The sequence below is a fragment of the Candoia aspera genome, chromosome 1 (genome assembly GCF_035149785.1).
Source record: "Candoia aspera isolate rCanAsp1 chromosome 1, rCanAsp1.hap2, whole genome shotgun sequence".
NCBI lineage: Eukaryota > Metazoa > Chordata > Lepidosauria > Squamata > Boidae > Candoia > Candoia aspera.
In genome coordinates this window covers 104320891-104343353 of record NC_086153.1, presented here as the reverse complement: position 1 = coordinate 104343353, position 22463 = coordinate 104320891, and the positions used below count along the sequence as shown (strand labels likewise).

General features: G+C 38.7%; 1 protein-coding gene across 2 annotated transcripts in view; it reads right to left on the bottom strand.

The window, feature by feature from the left end:
• Positions 1-241: 241 nt before the first annotated feature.
• Positions 242-22463, bottom strand: part of SLC22A16 (solute carrier family 22 member 16) — a 31943-nt gene continuing 9721 nt past the window's right edge. The window contains exons 2-8 of one of the 2 annotated variants that reach the window (XM_063311191.1): positions 14339-14815; positions 9088-9205; positions 8188-8336; positions 4486-4613; positions 3643-3752; positions 3377-3476; positions 242-2262 (exon numbers count right to left, since the gene is read on the bottom strand). In XM_063311191.1, the coding sequence (XP_063167261.1) occupies positions 2153-2262; positions 3377-3476; positions 3643-3752; positions 4486-4613; positions 8188-8336; positions 9088-9205; positions 14339-14815 (1192 nt within the window). In that variant the 3' untranslated portion in view covers positions 242-2152. Of the gene's footprint in view, positions 2263-3376; positions 3477-3642; positions 3753-4485; positions 4614-7789; positions 8337-9087; positions 9206-14338; positions 14816-22463 lie in introns of both variants that reach the window. The other variant, XM_063311183.1, reaches the window with a different exon arrangement.

Genomic DNA, 22463 nt, shown 5'->3' with positions numbered 1-22463 from the left:
ATCTTTCACTGTACCACAACCTTGCCATTCAAATATTAATTTCTGGTATTCTGCAAGTCCAGATCTATCACTTTTGGAAATACAACTCCAATTGTTAGATCTGTCTCCACTTAATTGTTGGAGGGGATGTATTCCCAGAGAATGAAGAATTTAAAGGGGATAAGAAAATGTGCAAAAACTCATGCAGGAGGGGTGACAGAGGTGAACCTCTACTTTTACCTTTTACCCCTAAGGTAAAAAATATTGTAAAGTCACCTTCAAGTTGTGTTCAATTCCCAGTCAGAAACTATCGTAACACAGATTCTACTATTATATTGCCAAAGACAAAGGCAATTGTGATGGCATAAGAAAAAAATACAAAATATATAATGGAACAGTGTATTTATAGGACCAACTGAAAGATTGCAAGGTTTTAAGACCTCCAGAACTTCTCATCAGGACAGGTAGCTAAAGGAAAGCAGGGGTGGAAAGAGTCTGAAATTAAAGGGATGAAATCTGCATTTAATACTGTGTTTTGGCATGTGCGAACTGGGGCTGCTGTACCCAGGTCACTACAAGATGGTAGAAAAGACTTAGTTTCCTGCATCTTGTTCTTGTCATCTTGTGAGTGTTAGCTAGCAATTTCCATTGTCAGTAAACTTGACTATTCCATTTCTCTTTCTTGAATTTAAAAACATTTAATTAAAAGCATTAGTAACTTCAGCTCAAACCATTTAAGAATCCACTGTAAAATGTCTGGAAAAGATGTCCGGTACATTCTGTTTGTGTACACTATTTAATCAATCTAATTACACAGTAAGTATACTATAGTCAGAGTACAACACATTCTTAAAAGCTGGTGTGGATTCTGGACAAAATGTACATGTTTGCTTTTAGAGGCATGAAAACCCTCACATGCCTATTTCCAGTTTCAAGAGCACCAAATATAGGTTCACACAAAACCCAGGAGAGTTGGGGCAGGGACAGAAAGCACTGATCCATCCTGGAGAAGCTGATGGAGAATGGATAGCAAAAGGGAAAGGGCTCTTTCAAAGGCTGGTTTTACCCATTACCCATTAGTCTCTGTTTCCGTTCCAGAAGGAATAAGATAATGAATTAGCAAGGCCCTGAAAAATCATCAAGGGCTTTGCTCAGAATTAATGTGCTATATGCAGAACACATGCAATGGCTGTGCAACATCAGCCATGGAACAAAGTACAAGGGTCCTGATTCAGTAGCTGGAGCCTAACCTCACAAAGCTGTTTCTTGTTCCTGTATGTGCTGTTTTCAACATCTCTGATTTACCATATTCTATTTTCATTTGTTCTTGGTTTTCCTGACAATCTCTGCATATTTTCTTCAAAAAGTGCCCAGGCCCCTTTCTCCCAGATTTGCTGAGAAGGGTAAATGTCATAAAATACATTTTCCAGACTCTGTGTAAGTAATTACACAGAGTTTGAGTGATATGTCTGAGTGCTACCTCCAAGACAATCTGATTTCAGCTGTGCTCTTCCAAGCATACCAAAACTGCATCAAAAAGCAGTATTTTGCTTCCATCTGCGTAATGCTGACATCTAGGACAGGTCCATAAAAGCTACAGAATGCCTATTTCTTTTCCTTAAGCGATGACATTTTACATAATAAGGCAAAATCATAGAAAATACAGCTGCATCTTCCATGTACACAGGAATCACTGCAACAGAAAGTGAGTTTTCTCTGCATTGCCATGCTTCCTGAACTCATGAGCTTCTAGTTTATGTCTTCTGGTGCTGGCTGTTGCCAGTATAAGGGATTCGGAGAGATGATTTTAAAATATGTGGGCATAAAAAACAACAGGAACTCTGAAGGAGAACCTTTTCTTTCTTTCTGTGTGTGTGTGTGTGTTTCAGAAAAAGCGTAATTCAGATTACCCACTCCAGTTGCTAGCCAGCTGATTCAGAAAAGCATCCTGAACAAGGATCTAGTTCATACGTCTCCCTTCCTGAGAATTCCAAGGCACATGGACTGTCGGTTAAGATGCTGCAAATAAAATCACACAGAGTGGCTAAAACCAAAGGGATGATTTTATGCATGGGTGCCATGCGCTCCTCGGCTTAGCATTTCCATTTTCTCCAGTGCTGCATCCCTCTGTGCTGGAAGGGATTTTTCTGAACGGCCCTTTTTGGTGACCTGGTCATCGAGCTCTGCAGCTTCTGCCCACGTATTTGTCAACGGTTTTCCAAGTGTTTCTGGCAGCAACAGTGTTAACACGCCACTCAGGAAGGCCATGATTCCAACAATCAACTAAAAGAAAATAAATGTCATTCAAATGAGGGGGTTAGCTGGAATGAGAAGTAATGCAAAAGGATAGTATACCACTGAACTGAGCTCATTGCTGCCACTATGTATTTGACCGAAACACTGATATCTAGAATCTCATTAGCGATTCTAGGTGGCTTTTATATTTGTCTAGTACAAACAATTAAATCCCAGTTGAAGAAACTTTTAAACATTTTTTTAAAATTCTAAAATGTCTGGCTAAAAATGTATTCTAATCTGCTCCTAAACCTCAGCAAACAGTGGCCAGCCTCAGCTCCAGTAGCAACGTCTAGTACATAGTTTACTGCTTTAAGCTTTTTAATGTTGTGCCTATGTTGCTTTATTTGTCTGGGATTTTTTATGGACCTAGAAAAAGACGTTAGAAAATAAAATCTTAATGTAGCCTTTCAAATTGTTCATATTGTGTTTCATTAAAATGGCAATAATTATAACAAATACAATCATAAGTAAGGACAGCAAAAGCTGTTTAAACTAACCGTATTAAATTATCAGTAGGTGGGGCAGCTAATGAAATCAAGAGAAAGTGAATAAAGGTTTAAATTTCCAGCAAAAACTCTCCATGGGGGAGGCCTGCCTAATCTCTGTCAGAAGTTAATTCTACAAGTAGGCACTGCTACCTCTCTACCATGGTTGAAAGCACATCAGTAAGCCATGTTATGATCAGTAACACATTCTCTCCACAGTGCAAAGATATGATGGGCCTATAGCAATGTTCTTTCAAATTGGTCAATTTTAAGATCTATAGGTTTCAACTCCCAGAATTCCCCAGCCAGTATAGAGAGCTGAAGTCCATACATCTTAAAGCTGACAAATTTGAAAAACACTGCTCTAACACTAAATATTCCCAGACACTAAATCTTCAGATCACTTCTATAGTACAGTCGCATCTCTAAGCAATGTACTATGTCTAAATAAATAAAGGTTATGGCAGAGAAAACACAGAGAGAAAAAAGTACATATTAGCATAGCCTTCAAGCAAAGGATAAATCAATTCAGCAGCTGGTAGTTCTCAGACCTAGATATCTAAAATATTATTTGTGCATTTTAGTTGGGTGTTATTCTTAAATATGGCACCTACCTGTGGAAAGAAGATCCAAACACTTGACAGATAGACACAGAAAGGTGCAACCACACTCCCAGCTCGGCACATCATGCTCCCACTTCCAACAGCAAGGGATCTGCAATACCAAAAATGGTATTATTCACTTGCATTGTAACTCACCTTTATGTCCATTTTAAATGGCTACTGTTATAGCAGAAAATATTTTCCATGAAGTATTAACATCATATATTAATACTATTAACTTTACAATAATACTACTGTAAAGAGAGAAAAAATCTCACCGTATAACTGTTGGATAGAGCTCTGCCGTGTACAGATAGATAAGGCCAAATGCAATTCCTATTGCAAACTTTCCAGCCATATTTGCTAATATACTGAGAGTATTGAAATCCTATTAATAGGAAAGAGAAATTGTAAAGCATGTGGAGAGTGAACTCACATTTAGTTTTACACTTATGCACCAGATTTCAGGTAAGACATTTTCTAAACATTTTGCTCATCTAGTTCATAACAGACAATAGCTGGGGTTCCTTTATTGAATAGTTAATTCCAGTTTTCTGTATGTAGCCCCCATATTTTGGAACTCATTAGCCCGAGAATTCTGTAAAGTTCCCTCCCTCATTGTTTTTAGAAGAAACCTTTAAAGAAAGTTTTTATTTCACCAGATTCCCAACCCTTAGTAAGTTTTATTAGTATCTGTTGATTTATTGCTGATTTATTGTTTCTGTTTTTCTGTTTGTTTGTTTTATTCTATTGTAGTGTCTATAATTTTGACTTGCTGTAACCCACCCAGAGTCTTTTGAGTTGGGCAAGCTATAAAAACTGAAAAAACAGTAATAGCCATTGTCATAAGCTATCAGCCATTGTAATAACTATTTGTAACAAGGTTATCAATTTAACTGCTCTTGTAAGCCTAAAGATGGCAATTTCCTTTTTTAAAGTTCTTTCTAAGCATGTTCATAGGAATGTTACATTGGCAAAGGAATGCTAATTCACTTAGAATCATAGAGTGGAAAGAGGCTATTTTGGCTCAAAATATGGGAAACCAAATAAAGCATCTCAAATTAAATAACATCAAATGTGCTTCTATAGGATCCAGTAGGATCTAGGTATGAGTCACTCACCTGAGGTATAAGCATCACCACCCCACAGATCACTGCACTCATGATGAGGAATGGGATCAGGGTGTTCCTCCGCCCTATTCTGTCCATTCCTAGGCAAGCAATGACATAGGCTGGAAGTTCCACAGCACCTGCCATTAGAAAATTAGTGTTTTTTTTAAAGTTCTTAACTCCATAAAGACACAACAGCATTGATACTTCCCCACAGTTTTTATCTGCTTCTTATAGAAATAGCTCTTTTTCATTCAATAGACCTGGTAGTGTACTTAAGTCCATGCATTGGCACAAAAGATTCCATATCCCGAACAAATATAAACTGAGTTTGTCAGCCTGCTTTTCTGACTCTGTGTCTTCAAGGCATGTTGGTTCAACTCCCATTAATTCCCACTCCACATGTATGCTGTCTGGGGATTATGGAAGTTGGAATTAAATCTGAACAACATTGGGTTGGGGAAAGTTAACATAGGCTGTTAAGCCTCTATGTCTCATTCTTCATCTACAAAATGGGAGTAATAAGATTTGTCCTATCTCACAAAGTTGGTTCAATTACTGAATGTAATTAATGGAAATGCACTTGCCATTGAGGAAAGATACTCCAGAGAAATGGAAATGGGCCATCCTTCCAACCTCTGCAATATGTCTTTCTAAAGGATTATTTATTCTGTGATTCTTCAAGACTCAACCATTTCTTTGAACATAACTTTGTAATGTTGACTCAACTTGTAATGTTTATTTAGTGTGGAAGGGAAAACACTTTTAAGTATGCTAATTGATATTTATATCCTGATCCTGAATATATCTAAATAACAGGAAAAATCCCATATAAACTGAAATACTTTGAGGCCCACTAATTTCAGTGGAAGGGATCTAAGCACACACTGAACATTCCCCAGGAGGACTTAAAGGTCCTTTATCTTGTCTGAATCATACCCTTTAGGTTACTATGATTTCCTCTGCATCTTGTTGCAGGGGAATGGTTAAATATGTACCACAAACCTGTCTTTCCTTTCTTTATTCTAAAGTAACTATGCAGAAGTTCACCAGACACAGATGTTAACCCTTTAAGGTAGGCCAGGTCAGGAAAGACACTATAAGAAGAAGTGGAACTCTACTTCACTGTTAAAGAGTATAATAACAGAATCTTGAAAGAAATTATTTCTCTCCCCTCTTATACCAAAGAGAATCAAGATGGGGCAAACAAGCTTCTTTCTCACTGCCTCCTCCCCTCCAGCCCTAAGCTGGTGTTTATAGAATATTGTTGGATTCCTTCAAGACCAACTCTACCCTCCTCTACAACAGAGGAGAAAACAGGTCTCTGGTCCCTTGGATATCAAGATTTATTTCCCCTGCCCTTTGCAGTAGCTTGTGGAGCTCTGTGTAAATGTTACTAAATATGGAATTAAATTTTCCTTTCACATATGTTATACATTTGGTTTATTGTTTGCTCTTTAATTTACTTATTTAAGCAAGCCTTGTTAGCTGATGCATGGCTACCATCTGTGCATACAATTCAACACATAACACAGAATATATTTATGTACAATTGATTTTTCTCATCTGATATAAGAGGAAGAATGTAGGAAACTGAGCATTCATGCAAAAGGATATATAAACATCCCCACAACCCAACTGGCTATGCGTGCAGGAGCTAAGAAATGAAGATTGCATACTCACGAATTCTGAATTATGATTAAGTGAAGCAGCTTATGTGAACACGAATTCATACAGACAAGATCAGCCAAGTAAAATCAGCCAGCAATAGCCAGATATTTTGGGGTGGGGAAACAAAGATATGGATACAATGCAGGATCATCAGAACGTAAATACACAAGTACAGTCAGTACTTGCAGGAGAGAGCTCTGGGAGACGAGGGAATAGCCATCTTGTTCAAACCGTGGTTGGTGCCTTTGAAAGGATACTAAGTTTGCATACCTTTTAGGGGGAGATGGGCGGTGATAGAAATGTGAATAAGAAAGAAAGAAAGAAAGAAAGAAAGAAAGAAACTTCCTTTTCTAATCACTTTCAGAAATTGCGTGTTAATTGCTTTTCAGCTGTTAGGAACCTTTGAATTGACACGTCTGACAGTACCAGGTGAGTTTCTTTCAATCCTTAGCAAAAGAAATTTTAAATACAAGTTTAAGAAGTTAAAAAAAATTGGGGGGAATAAACAAAAGGGTGATTACATCTTTGATTTTAGAAGGTTACAAATGGACTAAGAGTCCAGATAAATTTGAAATAAGATTTGGAATTAATAATAAATAATCCTTCCCATGGGAAAATGCTTTTGTTTTGAATGTTTTTTAAAAAAAATAATAAAACTTTAAAAATTGGACATAGAGGGAACTAGAGTGAACTAAAGATTATAATTAAAGGAGAATACTCAAACTCAACTCACAATTACAGAATGAAGCAAAATATTTCAACAGAACATACTGAAGGATACTTTTGAACAATGGACTCAGAAGTTAATTATAATAGTGTCTGCCTCTATAGATAGACTGTGCTTAAAAGATGTTATGGAAGAAGAACAAGGTTAACCGACAAGATCAAGACTGAGTTGAAAGTAGATGTAAAAATGACAAGCTACAAGAATGACATGGAAAAAGATATTACACTGGACATACAAAAGAAACTGACTGATGTCTTAATAATTAAAAGGGATATACAAATAACAAACCAAGAGAGTGACCTGGATAAATTTCCTATATTGGATTTATAAAAGAGGCTTGTTAAAGTTTTGAAGAATTTTGTGAGAAAGGACAAAGAAAAAATGAAAAGAAATCAAGTTCTACAACTTTATTTGAAGGAACTAAAGATCAGGATTGCTAGAAGTAAAAAGAAGGAATATAAAGTTGGTTTATTTGATCACAGTTAAAATAGATATGTTATCTCTGGTAATCCTTAATGGACTTTTGCTTACATCAGGACTGAAGTGACAAGGCTTTATGGATTTGTTTATAGATAAGAGATGGGATATGGGAAGAAGAGATCATTTGTTGTATTTTAAGAGAAGGTGATAAGTTACTAAAATTGTTTATACTTGTTGTGATGAAGGGGGAAGTCACTTCTTTATATATATTTTTTTCTTTACTATATTCTTATTTTTTCATTCTTTTCTATTTTTCTATTTTTTCCTTTTCTTCTTCTTCTTTTGTTTGTTTGTATTAGTTTTTACTGTTATAATTGTAACCTTTAATAAAATTACTATAAAAAAGCTGGAAAGTAACTAGCAACAGTGACTATCTCTGGACATGTACGGTTGTATTTCTGTTCCAAGAACAGTTAAGTTACATCAAACAATATTTACCTATGAGAAACAGATTTAAAAATTCATTGCCTCCAAAGTTCACAGAACTGAGGGAGAATACATAATATCCTAAACTCCCAGTGAACCAAATCAGCCAAACTGTAATGGTCCTTCTTGCAATGTGCCAGTTATGGAACAGATCTAAGACGCTGTGCTTCTTCATGGGAGAACTGTCACGATCCCCCATTCTGCTGTTGACAAGATCATCTTGCATCGGGCACAGTTCAGCAATTTTACAAGGAGTGCTTACTTTATTCCATCTTGCCATTACATTAATTATTTTTTGTGCTTCTTCATATCTTCCCTCTGTGAGCAGCCAGAAAAGTGTCTCTGGGAGCATCCAGCAGCACAAGACAAAGGGGAGAGTTGCTACAGAAAGGCAGATCTGATAGACCCACCAGGTCCGTGCCAAGTAGCCCACAAGGGCCACAACCATGATTCCCACGGCAAAAAATGCATGGATGTGCATGGATGCCCAGGTGCGAGCTTTTATGCCCGTGTATTCAGTCACATAAACAAACACTACCACCAAGTAGCCACTTGAAACCTGGGAGGGGAAAAAAGACAGAAAAAAGAAAATGGCTTCAGTCTGGTCTCCCTCTGAAATTAAAAAAAGATGGTCAGGGGTAGCACATGCTCAGAACGTCAAGACAGCTATCTTAAAAGTGAAAGTGATGCTACAGTAATGAATGGAGCAATAATACTGGATACTAATGTGGACACAATCCAGCCAAAGGATGCCCAGGTGGCAAAGTACAACAAGATGGACCTGGGGCAGGGAGGGGTGGTCCAGATTCAAATCTCCTGATGGTCATGAAATTTATCAGCTGGTCTTTGGCCAACCGCTCTCTTAGCACACAGTTTTCCCCATAGAAAAGAAACTGGGCAAAATGATTTAAACATAGGGCGACGTTCACTTCCTGAACTCTTGTGCAATAAGGGGGGAAATTACCATCTAAGACCCATTATTTAGGAGAACAGGGAGATGAAAAAATTAACCACTCTGCCCTTAACTCTGGCTGGATTGAGACCACGTCCATATTACAGCACGTAAGCAACGCTGTTAATTTTTCTAAGGCATCAAGGAAAGTGCCTGAATTAGGTGCCTTAAAATGAAGCAGCTGGATTGCATTTTAACTTAATATGATTAAATCCTCAGTAACACAGTTATTTTAATTCCAAACACTCTTCTTTTAACTAGGTTGGAAAACGCAGCAATTTGTACTTTTTGAAACATCAGTTAAAAAAAAAGCCACACAAATAATTTCGTTTGAAAGCAGATAAGCTTGTGCTCTTACCATTGCAAGAAGGAAACGGACAATCACAAAACTGTTGTAGTTAAATGTGAATGCCACAGCAATGCCAAATATAAACTGTCCAGTGCTTGTGAGCCACAGGATATACCGCCTCCCCAGCCTGTGAACGACAACTGTAATAATAAATATTACAGACACTGCATTAGACGAACATGCACCTGAACTAACAAGAAAGAAGGAAGTCCCACCAGCACTGTATTCACTATCAGGTCTCTCTGCAAGGTTCAGAAATGTTATGCTTGGTTCCAACAGATCACAACAGTATGGAAGCAGCTGCAACGAGGGGAATAGAGTTCATTATATTTTTAAACAGAAGAGTTTATTTTATAGACCCACAATAACTGTGTTTATTTCAGAGTATACAGTTCAACAAACTTGAAAAGGTTTTCTTATTTTATATGGAAAAAGAAAAAGGGAAAGAAAAAATAGAAAAATCCACAGCAATTTATAATACACTAATAAACCCAATGTTGTAATAACGAAAACTAGTTGCGCATATATATTTGGGTTGAGTTACAAAGTCAGTTTAATGGGGGGGAAACTTAAAATTAAATACATGAATTACTCATTTCAATCAATTTCTGATGATAAAATGTTTTTTCAAATATAGAAAGAGAAAAAATATATCTATCCAGAGGAAAAAATATCTGGACAGCTTAGTAGCTTCCAAAGGCATTAGTTCAAATTATATTATATGCAGAAAGGGCTCCAGACTCTTCAATGAAATCTTACTAATTTTGGTATGGAAAATTCAGGGTTTTTCTAAATATTCCTTAGCTGCATGTAACAAGCATAAATCTCATCACCCTGCCCTAGTGAAAATTTTGAAAAAAAATTGAAAGAACAAAAAATAGGTACCATATTTAACCAAAATGAATTAAAGACAACCGCCCCCCAAAAAACAGATAATGCAGAAATCTATCATCTATCTACTGAGTTATTTATAAAAATAATAAAGGCGGGACAGAAAATAAATAAATAAATAAATAAATAAATAAATAAATAAAATCTATCTATCTATCTATCTATCTATCTATCTATCTATCTATCTATCTATCTATCTATCTATATCTCAGCACAGGCAAAATCTGGGCCTGTGCTGATATACCCAGCACACTACCCAGCTTCCTCTCTTCCCCAACCAGGATGACCAGCTCCAGCTGAAACCTGTCCTTGACATTTGCCACTGAATGTAAAGGGTGCAAGGAATCTAGGAGATCATCTACCCAACCCCCTGCCCAGTGAGGAATCCACTCCTATAGCATACCTGACAGATAGCCATTCAGCCCCTGTTTAAACACCTCCGGCAGAGCAGAATCCACCACTTCCCAAGGCAATTTGTTCCACAGTTGGAACACTTCGTACCTTTAGGTAGTTATTCCTGATGTCCAACCGACATTTGTGTGTCGGTATGTACATGTAGCTATAGATACACCTTCCAGAAGCCACACCACAAAAAAGGATAAGGCCAGAACAAAAGTAGAACAGAACAAAACAGAACTGCTTATTAAAATTAACTGCCTATAAAATAAAACTCCATTTATGAAATTAACAGATCCCTGCATATTCAGGGATTCTCCCATATATGCAGAAACTGCTCTGACAGACAAGAGCATACCTATGCACGCAAAGCATATCTATATAAACACATTCACACCAAGCCACTCTCAACCCAATCCACTTCACAGAGTTGTTGTGGTGGGGGAAACAGGAGGCAGGAGCAGCAAAAATGGAAATGAAAACAGAGAAGGAGGAAGGGGTAGCTGTGCTAGAAGGAAGTAGAAGGGAAACAAAACTGGGGAAGAGGCACCTAGACAGGGAAGAATATCAGAGCAAGAGAAGCCCTGTCTTGGCATTTCAGAAAGGGTTAAAATTCACTAGGCAAACAGCTCCTAATCTTTAGGCCAGTGTTTCTCAACTTTGGCAGCTTTAAGCATTGCTGGCTGGGGAATTCTGGGAATTGAAATCCACACATCTTAAAGCCACCAAGGTTGAGGAACACTGCTTTAGGTTAATCTAAAGGCTGCTCCAATTATTTGCACCACAGCCCATTCCTTTGTTTTCAACTGCATCTTCTATTCTTATCAGGGAATGTAATAGGAGCCCTTCAATTTAGAGGTAACTAGAGTACTGCCAATAGGTTTTTTTCAACATCCAGTGAAAGAATTAAGGCAAGAGCCTCCTTAGTGTGATACAAAGGTACAAATTATATTAATATTCTTAAATGATCACCCTGTTGTCTAGGACAAGTCCTGCTTACACAGTATAGTACATTACTACTACAGAGTGATATATGCTATGCTGTGCTGTGCTGTGCTATACTGAAAGCCAGTCTGGTGTAGTGGTTAAGGCATCAGGCTAGAGACCAGGAGACCAAGAGTTCTAGTCCCACCTTAGGCACAGAGCCAGCTGGGTGACCTTGGGCCAGGCACTCTCTCTCAGCCCTGGGAAAGCAGGCAAGGGCAAACTGCTTCTGAAAAACTTTGCCAAGGAAATTGCAGGGACTTGTCCAAGCAGTCTTCAAGAATAGGACACGACTGAACAGATTTTTTTTTAAAAAAACCTATACTGTGATGTAAATCATGGACAGTATTTGGGTTGTAATCTTTAAAAATTTTTAGTGCAACATCCATCTAGTACTTTACCAGTTGATCTGAATGGAATTTTTATTATTGTAATTTCTAACCAAGTAGAATATCAAACATGTGCTAATTATACACCTATTTCATCAAGGTCACAATATTGGACTACAACCAGGAGACTCAAGTTCAGGTTTATCTCCACCATAGAAGCTCACTGGGTGACCTGAGTACAGCCCTCTCTCAGCTCAACCTCTCCCACAGGTTTGGTGTGGAAAAAACTGGAGGAAAGAGTGCCTTGGGCTACTGGAGGGAAGGTGCGATATAAATCTAACAAATTAAAATAAATAACAAATGTGTTATCTGGTCTTGTACTAACAAACACCAGAAGATACTTACTGGCATGAAATCACTCTATAATAATAATAATGTCATTTTAAAAGTAACTTGTATTACTTTTCCCCTCAGAGTTTATGTTAACATTATGTTACATACAGAAGATCCATGTTCAATTTTTAAGAGTTCTCTACAAAGCTTACACCTTTTCTTGACAACTGAAACTTTTATTCTAGCCCAGCAACAGCTTCTACTTGTAGAATCCCTTATAAAGTAAGCACAAATTGTGCATACTTCTACATCTGCGGTAGACAACCTGTGGCATTCCAGATATCACTGAACTACTGCTCCTAGCAGGTCTCACCATTCTCCATGCTTCCTAGGGGTTCTGAGAACGGTGCGTCAGCTGCATTTGGAGCGCCACAAGTTGCCTAGCCCATTCCAGAGATGCTGTGAAAGGGATGATAAGTCTCTATTATAATCCTGAACACATGTTTGACACTATGCTCCATGAGGGCCAACCTTATATTTAGAGCGGTTTGAGTAGAGGCTGGACTGAAGTCACAAAGATTCCCTCCCAATTCCCACACCTCAACGTTATTGGTGCTGCCAAAGCCAAAATGCTAAGCTTCCCATGGAGAGTCATTTCCTCATGTCAGAGCACTGAGGGCGTTTCCTAGTCTGGCAATGAAACAGCTACATGAAGAAAACCAAGGTCAGAGAGCACCAAGAACCCAGCTGAATGATGAACCTCATTTTGACATGCTGTCAAAAGAATGATTTTGCAGGATGTTACACCCAGCAGAGCACTACAGCCCACGGGCTTAGAGTTTTGCACATACATTTTTCCTCTTGTCCTTGGGTACCCCTGAAAGGCTTTTCTACTTCTTTTTTCCTTGAGATGTTTGTCTAAAACTTACAGCGGGCACCATCCATGTAGAAGCATGTGCTGCCTTGGCAGCCAATTTATATAGTGGAAGAACAGTTACATCAGACCATAATGGTGTAATTCTTTCGTTCCTGTGCCAGGAAGGTTTATGAGCTTTCACCCAATAGGAACAAAATCAAAAATTGGTAGGCTGTGAGCACAGAAACAGTAAGAATCCATTAACTCTTGGAGCCATCTACATTTTTGAACATTTTTCATTAAAAAAAAATCAGTATCTACTGTTCTGTTAGGGAACACTAAGAAAGACAGTAGCAGCAGCCTGGCCCTGGTCATATTTGCATGGCATGACAAGTATAGTCTGGGCTGTCCCAGGTAATAAGTCAACTTGACTGGGACACTGGATCACATGTTATCTTGGTAGCAGCCATCTTCGACAGCATTCCAGCTATCTGGCTAGCCAGCTAGGATTTCCTGCCTTCTATTTAAACCTTTGCAACACTTGCCTTGTCAGGGTGGCTTAGGAGGACATGAGGAAAAGTGGTCCCTAAGAGCACTGGAGCTCTACACTTCAGCCAGATGCAAGTAAAGTGGAATCAACATCCAGAAAAGTGTTTACTTTTTCCCCAAGGGATCAGAAATTGAATCCATATTTGTTTGTTCTTCTAAAAGTTCATGCTGCTCTGTGCTTTCTGCTGCAATATATGGCTTGGTTCACTTGTTTGAGCAATTGAAAGCCATAATGGGAAGTGAATAGGTTAGGCAGCCTCTTGTTCCTGTTGAGATCTAGTACCTATAAGCAGGATCTTATTGCTTTTCTTATAATGACTGAATGGTGTGAGCTGGCAAGGATGTGTCAGCAGGGAAGAAATCCAACTGACCACAGAGAGAAATACATTCAGCCCAGTTGGAAGTAAAGCCCAATTCAGTTAGGACATGGAACTGGTAAAAATAATTGCAGCTTTGTACAAAACTTGCATTGGACTTAAACCAGATTCCATTATCTACATTTGCAACCATAGCACACTAGGAATCAACTAGCCCAATGGGAAATAATGCTGATATTGCACAATTAGTGCTAAGTGGCCATAGTTTAAATAAAACCTAGATATGTGGGGTTTTACACAACATATGAAAGTTATGTTTACTAGATATCAGACTTTAGACTAGCTCAAATGTGGGGTGTAAAGATGAGCAGCGAATTCCTTAGGAGCTGAAGGCCAAGAGTCAGTGAAGACAACATATGTCTACAACAGAGAAAGTGCTGCATTAGGAGGGTTCTGTACTGAGTGATTAACTCAACTATTGCTCCAGAACTCCCTGGGAAGCACAAAAGAGCACATCTTCCCAAGGTAACTCAGCACAACTCTGGGAAGTCAGGAGATATTAAGCCTCAAGTCCTCCAGTTATTTGTGCAAACTACATACTGTACCTGTCTGCAAGATCTCCAAAGATCACAGCTCCAAAAAGGACTCCCAGCATAAATGTTGGCTGGGTTAATTTTGCAAGCCATTCCTGCTGACAGACCAAATCCCACTCGGTTACAATGGTGCTCTGCCAGTTGGTGCGGTCATAGATATATCCATCAGTACACAGAAAATCAGTCTTGTCGCCACTATATTCATAAATAAATCTTGAAGCATTTTCTCGTTTAGATCTGCTGCATTGATTAAGCTCCCAAATATCTCCATTTTCCAGCTGGACCAAGATGTAGCTTTGTGTTGATGTCCAGAGACTCCAGGCATCCTCTACTTTTGAACGAGATGAATTGTAAATGAGGACATGACTCACATTTCCGGCAATGCTACATACAAACTTTGGTGTAACAGCTAAGAAGACAGAGGCCAAATAATGGATGCCACAAGAAATAGACTGGAACACAGAGGCAAAGTAAACCACCGCCTGGTATCTGCAAAGGAAGACAGATAATTCACTGTATTTACCATTTATAGTTTCATTACTTCAGAAATAGTCCTATTTATTTTGCTACTAATATATTTTAATACAGGTTTTTAAGCACAGGATTAGTACTAAAGGGGGCCAATATAACTTTTATCTCATTTGGGCACAAAGTAAAACTTTATTGCCATTTTGTCACATATTTGAAAACAACTTGCCAGAAAAGTGATTCTAAAAGAATCTGAAATTTGTCTCCCTGGATCCAAGTTCCAACCTAAAGTGCAAGCCAGGGCAGCAGGAAATATTTTCATAATATTTACATGAGAGTTTAGCAAGATGCTTCTGCTGCAGGCTTTTTTTTGCCAATTCCCAATTAGTTTTCATTCTCAAAATATTTTTAAATGATTGTAAATGATTTTAAATGATTGTAGCAAGTAGCTTCTACAAGAAAAGAGTGAAGTTTAATAAAATGGACTATCTGCACATGGATCCAATATGCCTTCTTCAAACCAAATGGACAAAAGTAGAAGAAGATAAAATAAAACATCTTCAACTCTCCCTGAAGGGAAAAATCTGTGTCTAACTGAAGCAAATGCCAAATTTGACTGTGACAAGAAAGGCTAAATCAGCTTTACCCATTATCCAGATTTCAATTTAAACATTACTTTCTTCCTTTTCCATATGAACATTTGTCAGACACAGCATCCCATAACTTGTAATAGTGATCTTCCTCAGACACGAAGAAAAGATGGAGAAGGAATCAATATTTAAGATCCAATCCATTGGGGGATAATACTTCAGCCATGTCCTCAGTAAACCCTGGCATCTCCAGCTGTGATTTGTGCTTTTCCACTGCTGTGCAACAGGACAGAATTCAGCTGGAGCAAGTCTCCCAGTCATTGCATGCCCATGCCAGGAAATGCTTGACCTATTGAGCTTCTAATGATCATGCAGTTATTAAAAATGCTGGAACTATTACAGGATTAAAAGATCACAAACAGTGTGACCACCATTTAATGTATTTATACAGCTGCCCCATAAGTAAAATTCTCTGAAAAACCCAGACTCATAGCAGACATGGATAGCCTAATTTCTGAGGATCAGTCTGTTTCTGAATATGGACAACCCCACGCCTTCCACAGCAGGACAGGATGGAAAATGATGATGTAGTGATAAACTTTATGGTAGTGTTCTTGCATATGGGCACAACACTGTTAGCCACACTGGGCATACTATTCATGGAGGATAATAAAATCTTATTAGAATTAAAACATTCTTTTGATTTTCCTGTGAATCAGCCTCCTCGCTTCACCGTAAATGGGGGAAAAGGAAATTGCCTTCATTTTGAAATGTCACCATGGGGAAGTCCAGATGACAGTATGACAACACCTTTTTTGATATGGCCCAACAGTATTCCTAAAAGTATCTGGTAAGAAAGAGAGGCATTTTCCAAAAAATATTCCTGTCCATGATCCTTTTTATTAAGGTGTGGAGTATTCTGATCCGAAGCACACAAAGATGCTTCAGATTTGGCACGGCCCCCTTTGCTATACCTGTCAGCAGCTGCTTAAAAGAGCCGCAGCTTTTCTTGGAGTTACATGATTGCTGTGCAGACACAGGGAAACTCACATTTGAGTTCAGTTGGCATTAGGGAGGCCATGACAGGGTGCCCTCGTTCTACCAGATGAGTTTGATTTCCTGAGTTGCTGGCTACACCCAGGATATCACAGATGGAGCATTTTGCTTGACTGGTCCACGCAACATTCTCAAAGGAGGGGCCTTTCCAAAATCCTCTATAGTTTATAAATAGGGAAGGAGGGAGAAGCTCAGATAGTCTCTCATTCTCTCAGCAATGAACTCCAAACATGTGCCAGAATCCAAGAGTTTATTCAAGAAGGTAATAACTAGTCAGTTGGTTTAGCTTAGCTGACCGTACTGAATGTGATTGTGGCCTTACACGGTTCTCCTGGATTCCTCTTTTTTTGCCTAGAGATTTGACTTTGTTGGTTTAACAGAGGAGTTTCTCTACAGGCAAGATTACACAGTTAAAACCGCTCTCCTTTCTTTTCTAGGAGCAACACAAGGCTTATGAATGTCTGCACTGCTGCTTCAAGGCAAGAAGACTGAAAGCATCTTCCTTTCTATTTTCCCAAAGTTTTTAGCTGAAGAGAGAAGTCCTTGGCAGAAGGGCAAAGCCAGACAAACAAGTGTATCAGGAAGGTCAGTCTTGTGATCGGCAACCTATCACATTCCCCATTTTGTGGGGGGGGGGTATGGAAGAAGGAGTCTGATTGGGAGCTTTAAATTACCAGCCCTCCAGCAAGCAGCACTGCACAAACTGCCAAAAAATGTCCTGTGCAGCTTTCTTTTTCCCTGTAGCCAAAAAAAAAAAAATTCAACACACCAAAACACTTTTACTTAAAAAATTCAACACACATATGCATTTTGGGGTGAGACTGGCAGTGTATTTCAACAAACATCAGACATTTTCTTTATAGACTTCTTTTCTGAACTACTTTATCTCTTTGGGGCCCTTTCAGTGACAGCATTTCATTCATTGCTTAGAGTAGCCAGGTAGGGCCTATCTAATTACTGTTATGACGATTTTCCCTATTATCTAAGCTCTAGGCCTCTAATCTAAACACTTGTTTCGAGAGTCAAAAGTATTTAAACTACTTGCAATGCAGTTTAGATAAGCCCAAGAGAGATTATTTGCTTTTTAAACATCTTTTCGGCAGCATTCCATCCACCCTTTTTTTTTTCAAATTGTTTATTTTTCCCCATCCTATATTCATGTTTTTTTAAAAAAATAAAAATAAAACTGTAAAATAAGCTCTTTATTCTAATTTTACTGCATTGTTTCTCTCAACCCTGACTTTAGAGATACGTTTCTAAAACACCTATCTTGTCTTCCCACAAAAGAGCGCAGCTGCTTTTGGTGCAAATCTAAACATTTCTATTGCAACATTATTTCCAAAAAAATACAGCCCATGATTCAAAAGAGGAGTGTAAAAAGTATGGCTTGAAATTTCCAGACCCTCCTGGAATGGGTGAGATTAAAAAATTTAGCCTTTTTAAAATATTTAATTTGCAGGAGTTTAAAGGGCAAAATGTAGAAGCCTAAGCCACCCATACTAGGAGATGACTTAACAGCCATATGTTTGCTCATAATACCTCAGTAGGTTTTATCAACTTGTTGTTGTTGTTTATTCGTTTAGTCGCTTCCGACTCTCCGTGACTTCATGGACCAGCCCACGCCAGAGCTTCCTGTCAGTCGTCAACACCCCCAGCTCCCCCAGGGACGAGTCCGTCACCTCTAGAATATCATCCATCCACCTTGCCCTTGGTCGGCCCCTCTTCCTTTTGCCTTCCACTCTCCCTAGCATCAGCATCTTCTCCAGGGTGTCCTGTCTTCTCATTATGTGGCCAAAGTATTTCAGTTTTGCCTTTAATATCATTCCCTCAAGTGAGCAGTCTGGCTTTATTTCCTGGAGGATGGACTGGTTTGATCTTCTTGCAGTCCAAGGCACTCTCAGAATTTTTTTATCAACTTACTAATATACAATATGTCTTGGCTTCTCTGCAATTCCACTGTGAAGGAAACAGAAGAACTTCTGTCCCCATGCCCCCAAAATGCTACGGACAGCAGTGGAGAATTACCTCAAATCTACCGACTTCTGCATTTCCGTACTGAGTCTCAAGTAGGAGTTTTGGCTCAAGATAAAAGGAAGCTAAATCTAACTTTAAAGGATTATTTTAGAACAGAAATTATATCAGGCATTTACAATTGTGTTTTGGTTCAAGCCTATACATAATGAGTGATATGCCAGAACGCCAGAAGGTGCATTTGAAAAAGTGGGTGGAACCCAAAGTAAATGTACTTCAAGTTAATTACAATTTGAGTTCCCTTAATATGATTACTCCCCATATATTTAATAACCTTTCCTTCCATCCTATTAAAATTATAACCAGCAGCTCCAAAGCATTAATCTAAGGCTTTCAAGGTTTATAGGCACTTCTCAAACCCCAAGTTGTAAAGTCTTAGTCTGAAGTATCAGTTGCAGCACGACACAGAGGATCATAAAAACGTAACATGAAGTTTTCAACCCCAAAATGCTGATTCAGAATAGGTTGCTATCCTATTACATTATGACTATTAAGATTTGTGAATGCTTAATCTTCAAAAACAAACTATTAAACCTACTTCCTTGTATCTGACATGCTAAGCCTACAAAGTTATATACTGTGCCTCTTATCTCTCTCAGTACAATGGCTGAAAAATATTTTGCGGGTTGTGATACAGATCCCAATCTACACAAACTTAAGGTAGGTAGCCACCTATGCTCTCTAAAATCTTCTCCCCCTAAAATCAGGGCATTCAAGAGCAATATAGGAGTATGGGATGCTGCTGAAACTTGAGATGAATCCTTATCTTCTCCAGCAACTCAGCAGCCTCAGAAAAGCTTATCATGGACATAAATGGGAAGAAGGGATGGAAAACTTTCCTGTCCTAAACTTTAACTTTGCTTGTAATCCTTGCTGTATTAGAAAATAAAAGAGCAAATATGCCTTTATTACACAAGGGCAGGCCAAAACAACCCCATTACTCACCTACTTGCAAAATAACTCAGAATAAATGCATAAAACCTTTTATGCAATTTTTAAGCAAGCTAAACTATCTGAAACTGAGATAAAATTTAACATTAAACAAGGATTTTGTTTCTCCTTTAAATCAGGAAACTTTATACCATCCCATGAAATTTGTGAGCATCGTAATTATTTTTTTCCTTTTTGGTCCATCCAAACCACTTTATCTGGAAACTGTGTTGCTGCAGACAGAAAGGTTAAATTTAAAAAGTATTTTCAGGAGAGAATTTGTCTAATAACAGGTCACCTAAATTAAGTACTTCTGCAGAATAATAATTCCCTACCCAACGAGAAGAGGAAGCCAATAAGTAAAGAGAAAAGATTATTCAGCAATGGTAGTAGGATCTCTTCCGCAGGAGCCGATACCAGTGCTGGGATGGTTACAGTAAAAACATGCATAGCACACTGTGTTATTTTCTTATTGGTTAACATATGTTTTTGTCTTATATGGTTAAGCTTTACCTTTTTTGCACGTGCATAGGCACTTTGTTCCCTGTATGGTCTGAATGGTCACTTCCCCAGCCTAGAATATCCTGACATGCATTTCCTTGTACATGACCTATCCACTGAGAGATAATGGGGAAAGGCTTTCATTCAGTAGGTTTGTTTTTTTTAATGACCACCAATATATTTCTACTAAAAGTCATTTGTGCCTGAATATTTACTATGTTTCTTTTCATGAATTGCAAACTGTCTGAAAAGGAACTCAATACACAACCAGTTTGCCAGGCTACAGAGTCCAAGCTCTTCATCATAGATGTTCCTTTGTATGCTTCTGGATGTCACAGGAGGACAACGTTAGTCACTTCTTATGGTAAGAAATCTGTAAAAATACAGATTTGTGAAATCTGTAAAAGCACCTTCAGCTGACTGAGCTGAGAATGTCCAGTCAACCTGGCAGCCTTCCTTAGCTGGATATCTGCAATCCAGAGTTGTGGAGACTTAGGGACTAAGACAACTCTTAGACTTCTAAGCTACCATAGCTAGCTTGAAGAATGCCAGGCTGCAGAAGAGTAATCTTTTGCAGAATAGATTTGGGCACTCCACTACTTGCCACACAGGTAATCCATATATCACAAGAGTTAATAATCTTCAAAACAGATCAAAGTAAGAATTCAGAAAATGTAGGGCTTAATACATCACAAAGCCAAAATACTTTACTGAAAAATATTTTGTTTATAAAAAAGAAGCATGCACAGCCCCAATCAGAGGTGCTGGTGGCAGCTTTCCATCAAGCTAAAATAGAGTATTAGTTGTGTTCAGTCACTTGTGGGTTAAGTAAGGACATACTATGATTTCATGAATAGTCTTATCTTAATCTTGCTTTACAAATGATGTTGTATTAAAGAAATAACTTGTAAATTCTTGTTGAAATAGCACCTCCAGGCATTGGGGGAATTGTAACCAGTTGGTATGAAAGGAAAGCATAATTGGAAGATGCTAAACATCTTCTGCTTAACCACATTGCACAGCAGAGTCATTTGGGATCACCCGAAAGTTTTCTTATAGCAAATATTAAATTCCAGACCAACTTCTGCTAAGGAAGAACTATATATGGCAGACATGACTAGAAAATGTTGCAGAGGATGTCTTGGACATTAAGGAAAAAGACAGTGGTCCAAGACCTTAAATTAACATAGTCCCCAGGTTGGTAGGTTAAGAGTCAACACAGTCACACGGAGCCTGTTTACAGGACTAGAGACTGGTAATTGTGGCATGAAGCAGACCATGCAGCATCTACTTTAAGGGCTGCAGTTTATCACAGACCTCAGGACCTTTTTATGGCCAATTCAAGAGCATGGAAATGTGCACAACAGAGGAAAGAAATAGGATTTGTTGAGCAGGTATAACAAGAAAGGTGGGCATTAGGGTCAACATCGAAAATGAAGTTAACAGTACTGTTCTTTGTAAGGATAACTTCTCTTTTCTTTTTTCCCAAGAGGAAAACACAAGTAACTTGTCCATTTCGTTTACCCCACTTCCAGGTTTATCCACTTTTCTGCATCTCTGTAGTTACAGGGAGCTTCTTATTGTATGATTTAGATACAAATATAATATAATCTATCAAAATATCCATACCATGTCATGCTTACATACTACACTGTTAGACAGATTAGGCCAAGATGTTCATTGGGTTGAATTTATGCTTAGTTATGAATATTACTGACCTAAAAATCCTTCAGCAAAGGATCGTCACCTTGTCGTGGTGCTGGATCTTGAGCACCTCAGTGATGCCATGAGCTAAACTGTGAAGGGCCACCCAAGACGGGAAGGTCATGACAGAGAGGTCAGACTAAATGCGATCCTTGGGGAAGGTAATGGCAACCCACCCCAGTATTCTTGCCGTGAAAACTAAATGGATCAGTACAACCAGAGATATGTCGGTATACCATCGGAAGATGAGACGCCCAGGTCGGAAGATGGTCAAAATGCTACTGGGGAGGAACAGAGGAGGAGTTCAACTAGCCCCAGGTGTGATGACGCAGCTAGCTCAAAGCCGAAAGGACGGCTAGCGGCCGACGGTGCTGGTGGTGAACGGAGAATCCGATGTTCTAAGGATCAACACGCCATTGGAACCTGGAATGTAAGATCTATGAGCCAGGGCAAATTGGATGTGGTTATTGGTGAGATGTCAAGATTAAAGATAGACATTTTGGGCATCAGTGAACTGAAATGGACTGGAATGGGCCACTTCACATCAAATGACCACCAGATCTACTACTGTGGACAAGAGGACCACAGAAGAAATGGAGTAGCCTTCATAATTAATAGTAAAGTGGCTAAAGCAGTGCTTGGATACAATCCAAAAAACGATAGAATTATCTCAATTCGAATTCAGGGCAAGCCATCTAACATCACAGTGATCCAAATATACGCCCCAACCACAGATGCTGAAGAAGCTGAAGTAGGGCAGTTCTACGAGGATCTGCAGCACCTACTGGACAACGCGCCTAAAAGAGATGTTATTTTCATCACGGGAGACTTGAATGCTAAGATGGGCAGTCAAATGA